At 39.2% G+C, this 6,000-nt stretch overlaps 1 protein-coding gene across 1 annotated transcript in view; it reads right to left on the bottom strand.

Moving 5' to 3' along the window:
* Positions 1 to 1,897: 1,897 nt before the first annotated feature.
* The window catches only part of gal3st3 (galactose-3-O-sulfotransferase 3), a 35,235-nt gene continuing 31,132 nt past the window's right edge, over positions 1,898 to 6,000 (bottom strand). The window contains exon 3 of the mRNA XM_084108234.1: positions 1,898 to 5,909. Within this exon, the coding sequence (XP_083964360.1) occupies positions 4,646 to 5,909 (1,264 nt within the window). The 3' untranslated portion in view covers positions 1,898 to 4,645. The remainder of the gene's footprint in view (positions 5,910 to 6,000) is intronic.

Here is a 6,000-nt window from a genome sequence, read left to right as displayed (position 1 = left end):
TCCCTAAAACAAGACTTTGATATGGGTGACGGGGCCTTTGCTTTTCATCTCTATCTGCTGACATTAGGGAAGCAAAATCACTGGGCATTTTGAAATACAGTCTTAAAACATATCATTTAAGGATGGCTTCTGAAAGCCCACTTTGGTGTTGCTTTTGTGTGTCTATTATGGATGTTTTATTTTTGGTTGTTGATGTTTTTCTGTACAGTGCTTTGTGAAAGTTACTTTTAAAGGTGCTATAAAATAAAGTTATTATAGTTATTATAGATTTGCATCTACTGAAATGAAGCAGTGCTTACAAGGCAGACAAAAGTACAAATTCAGAAAAGGAGAACAAAGCCATAGCATAAGAGACCAAGGTGACATTTAAGTATACTGCTTGAATATAGTCATAAGTAAAAGATGGTTTAAAGAATTTAAATACAAAACTACTTTGGAAGACATGTAATAAGCATATCAACCTTTTAGTTAAACGTTTTCCCCAATAGTACTGTGGTTGCATAGCTATTGACTGGCAAAGAAACCTGCCAACACCCATCTCCACGTGACCGTTAAACCGCATGATTTTAGAAACTAAAAGGTGCTCTGTTGGGTTCACAGTTTTGCTTACCTTTCATTCTTCAGCGGCTCCTTTAGATTCATGGCTAATCAGAGGTTTTTAAAACACTGCAAAGGGACATCATGAAGTTACTGCAGCATTTTGAAAATGCATAAAATGTAAAAAAAAAAAAAAAAAAAAACACGTGACCCCGGATCACAAAACCAGTCACAAGTAGCACGGGTATATTTGTGGCAATAGCCAACAATATATTATATGGGTCAAAATTATAGATTTTTCTTTTAAAAATCTGATATATATGATATATATGATATATATGATGATATATAAATAAAATATAAGTAAAGATCATGTTCAATGAAGATATTTTGTAAATTTCCTACGGTAAATATATAAAACATTTATTTTTGTGAGTGAATGCAGAACATTCGCAAACATAAATGAACAACTTTAAAGGAGATTTTCTCAATGTTTCGATTTTTTTGCACCCTCAGATTTCAGCTTTCAGATGATATATAAATCTCAATGTAAAAAAAAAAAACCTGGTTTTGTGGTCCAGGGCCACATATATAAAAATAAGAATAAATAATAAATCAGGCTATTAACCTAACCCTCTGGTGTTGCTTGCGTGACGGTCAAAAAATATTTTCTATTTTTAGGGGATTTTATGCTACTAAATTATATTTATGCAGTAGTTACAATCCATTGATACACTTTTTGAGCATAGACCTGAAAATGAAATATCCAACTAAAACTGACATAACTCGTGAATGGTTTGGAGTCTTTAAAAAAAAAAAATTGTATTGAACTATTTACGTTTATTGTAAAAATACTATTTTAATTTTTTAAATAAAATATATAAGATTTTGTTTGGACGCAGTACCAAACGTGTCCACTAGATGAAATGCGTTTCCCATTCGTTTCCATTCCGGTTATTTTTGACTAAGAGGAGAACAAGTGTGATTTTATTCACAGCCATTTAATCTTTTCTAATCATGTTCATGATTTTTATGTGTGTTCACATAGCAAAGTCCCAAAACCTTTACCAAGCTTTGTAACAGTTTTTGGTCAAAAATGACCGAAGGGCAAGTTGACGTTCATTTAGGATGCTCATTTATGAAAATGTAATCATTCATCACTCAAAATAGCACAAAAACATGGTATTTTAGACTTGTTCTACTTGATGAACTGGATTCGTATGTATTCATGTAAGCCAGCTGATTTTTCACAGCCCTTTCCCTTCCAACTCAATGGTTGGTCCTTGTTAGTCAACATTTTTGAAATATAGAAATCTAGATGATTGGAATGAAGCACATGAGTCTGAAGGATGTTGTTTTTCCAGTTTCAGTTTTAATGGTCAATGTTTTCACATCTTTCATCACACAGCTTCAGAAGCAAACCTCTGATTGTCAGAAGCATCTTATTTAAAACCCCTAAAAAGTCACTGAAAATGTAGCAGTTAAATAAATAAATAGAGTATGAAAAAAATGATTTTGACAGAATAGCATCTATTGTCATCTCACCACCCAGCACAAAAAAAGCATGAAAATCTCACTTAAGGCTGATTTATACTTCTGCGCCGGACCTACGGCAGAGCCTCTACGTCGTTGGTTTTCATTTATACTTCTGCGTCGTTGTCCACGTTGACGCACAATTACACATGCAGAGGGAGCGTGTGAAACCCGAGGGGGCGTTTCTAGCAGACCAATCACAGCGCTTGCGTCCACGTAGAACTGACGCGTTGTTACATTTTTGGAGAGGTGCACGTCAGGGTACTCCGGAGGGTTCGGCGCTCTACACACAGCCTACGATGGAGCTACGCCATGAGTTTGACGCAGAAGTATAAAAAAGGTCTTCCGGTTGCAATTGCACAGCAGGTAACTTTGTATACAGTAAATTGTGGTACAGTAAATGCTTTACTTCTAATTTCTCTTACAATACATCAGAGATGACAAAAGTCCATTTAATGGTCTCCAGTGTCATCCATCAAGAGGTTTTCTAACCCAAACAAGAATGACCAACGAGTTGTGTTTTGAGTTTAAATTTTAACTCACAGTTGTTCATGTACAATAGAAAGCACATTATATACAAAGAGCACTTTCTACATCTCTAATGTCTTGACAGTCTTTAAGGACCGAGACGCTTCCACTAACAGCAGTATTAATTTATCAGCTGAGGTATTTCTAATTTTGAAACATGAAGAAATGAGAATGTTGGCTTTTGGGATTCGTAGATCCAGACTTTATGTAACAGACACCAACAGTATTTCTTCAAATATCAACCAGGACTCCTATAAACAGGAGCTGGTTTATGGGTGGACAATTGTTTCAAGACTCATTATGTTTTGATCTTTATACCTCCATTTGACTAGTATACTTATTAACGTTATGGTATACATGCCATTGCTATATTGCTCCAAATACTATTTTCTAAAAAGTACAGTACGTAAAATAAGATAGCGAGATTTTACCAAATGAAAGATGAAGAGTATGACTTCACCCACAATGAAATTTAGCTTAATCAAAAACATATTTCTACTGAACAAACCTTGCAGCAAAGGCTTTGAATGGCAAATAAACCAATATTAGAAACAACCTTCTGTAAGAGGCTGTCCTTTCAGAGGTATTCAGTTTCTATTTGGTTGCCTAAACCAACATTTCCCAACCCTGTTCCTGGAGGCGCCCCAACATTTTGAATGTCTCCCTTATCTGACCCATCCATTTCAGGTCTAAGGAGTCTCTACTAATTAGCTGATGAGTTGATTTAGGTGTGCTTGATAAGGAAGAGTTGTAGTGTAAATGTGTAGTGTTGGGGTGCCTATAGGTACAGGATTGGGAAACACTGTCCTAAACCAATGGTTCCCAACTGGTTGGTCGCAGGTCTGATTTAATGCATCCGGTCAGACTCTATGGTAATTTGGAGCAAATTTATTTCAAAGTCACTCCTATGCTGCAAAAGCAAACCAGTTGAGAAACACTGGCCTAAGTGATGCAGTGTTGTTTTAAGTACAAAGACAGTCAAAGGACTGTTTTTACATTCCACTGGCACGACTCTTTATGAAGGTGGCCACCATTCGGTCGGTCACCACCGAGTAGCTCTACATCACAGTGCCTTTAAGCGAAGATCCAAAAAGGAAAAGTTAGTCCAGAAACAAACTCTACGCAAGTATGTGAACACAGGCAATCTGTTAAAAGTTTACTTGCCTGTGTAGAGTATGTCTTAAACTGACAATTTGGAGCTCTATTCCCTACTCTAATTTCATTACATACAAGTTACGCATTTGCAAGTGCACTGCAGTATAAAACATTATCCCGAAAAACACACAAGGGTAGAGTAGAGTAGAATAGCAATAGATGCTAGGTTTTTTTGACCACAACTGAAGAGTAGGTTATGGCAATTTGTGGCTCAGGAGCAGCTGTCATTATGCTGATGAGTGTGTAAATGTTCACACTTAAAACGGAGCGCTGTCGGTAAAAGGAAGCCTAACAATACTCTACTCAAATGTCTTAACGCCAATACAGAAAAGATAAATTCTGAAACCCTGTTGGAAATTCAAGGTCATGCCAAGCTGGTTTGTTGCTGGTTGCTGGGAGTCTATTCAAGGTGGTCTAACCAACTTTGACCAAGATGATCTACCAGGTTAACCCAAATACAGTAATACAGCAGATCAACCATCTAGACCAGCTATGACAATAAAAGATTAGCTTTAACTAGCTAAAAACCATATGAAACCAGGTACCATCTGAAGCTGATTGCTTATTTACAAACAGTGAGTGATGATGGTATATATGGAGAGATAGTCCTTGAGAGATTGAGACATTCCAGATGTCAGGCTTTTAGACTTCAATATATAATTTCCTTCACCTTTTTACAATTAAATCTGTGTTTTTACAACAATGAAACAATGGTGTCTCTAACTTATAGAACAAGACTTGTGAGCGTACATTTGGTTGTGCTCACATCTAATAAAAATGAGGTATGACCTCAAGCTTTCAAGTAATTCCAACAACTCATGGACATTTAGCTGCAGTCCAAAACAAGGAGTGGGAATAAAAGGAGAGAAGTTTGACTATCCTTTCACACGGGTCATTGGGAAAGCCGTAGCGCTTCTTTGGTGCTCCGAGTCATCGTATCTGATGGTCGTGGGATCAAACTCGGAGCCGGGGACTCTCTGTGTGCCCGAATTTGTCCCGCAGATTGTGAAGTCTGCTGGTTCCTCCGTAACGGAAACCGCTTCCGATAACGTAGAGACTCTGAGCGTAGCAACAGCCGCGTGTACTGCACTTCTGGCATTATCATCTTTAGACAGTTGTCTTGCGGAGGGATGGGGCCTTTTTGTGTTACGTTTACTGGTAAATCGTACCCAACGATCGCCACTTTGCCACTTGGCTGCCAAGGCCGTAATTCCTTATTTGTGATCTGTGCAGCAGAGCGAAGAGGTGGTAAATTTCCCCCGAAACAGCTACGGACAAGTCGGTCACGAGACTGTCGCAACAGCAGGACTTCTCGCTCGACACATGCTAGTCCCAATGCTCTCAGCTGCCGCCACAACGAAGCATTGAAGTAATCGTACAGTACAGAATCTATTGTGTTCCAGGCTCTGATTTTGGCTATATTTTCGCTGGAAAGGCTGCTCTTGGAGTCAGGTGTGCGCATGTTGAGACTGACATACAAAACATCATTGAGATCCCAAGACAACAAGCGGCGTAGCAGCACCAATGATTCGTCAAAGTATTCCGCGATCATAACCAACGAGAACATCCGCTCCAACTCTGCAGCAAATCGTTTTGCATACCCCACCGCTTCCGAATGTGGCCGGTCCTTATCACCACCTAGGTCAAAAGTCAGTGTATTTCTCGCATACATCGAATCCTTTTCTTCTGAACGATAGTACCTCCAAGGGTGGTCCAGAAAAGTCTCTAAGGAGCCATTTGGGACACGTTTAAAGGTAAGACAGTGCTGATTGAAGTAGGTAAAAAGAGACTCAAACATCGCTCCTGGTTCCCGCAATATAGTGATGTACATAGTGTTGTTGGGCATGAGGCGTCGTATTTCAGCCCGACTGAATCGTAAGTGGTTGGTAATTATGTCAGGTGGCGTGGTGTGCGGGTGAACAAAGTGGGAACTGAACGGCCGAGGGTAGCAGAACTGGTGGTCACAGGTGGTAATGGGCAGCGCCACTGTGAGGTTGTTGCGCTCTGCAAAGCGGAAGAGGATGTTCTGCACAGTGGAGCTGGCGGTTTTATGAGTCTTCAAGAAGGCTATACTGGTGTGTTTAGCAGGTCCACTGCTGCGCTGGGTGGAGGAGATTGTGGAGGATGGACATCCCAACCAGAATGCCTCCAACGTCCTGCAATAAGAAATGGAAAATCAATGCAGTCAGCTTTGAAAATCAATGTGGAAAGATAAGAAGAATGGTAATGCGAAAAACAAACAAAAAA

The sequence above is a fragment of the Abramis brama genome (assembly GCF_963993115.1).
Source record: "Abramis brama genome assembly, chromosome: 3".
In the NCBI taxonomy this organism is placed as follows: Eukaryota; Metazoa; Chordata; class Actinopteri; order Cypriniformes; family Leuciscidae; genus Abramis; species Abramis brama.
The sequence above is the reverse complement of the archived record's forward strand: the minus strand, read 5'-3'. Positions and strand labels throughout refer to the sequence as shown.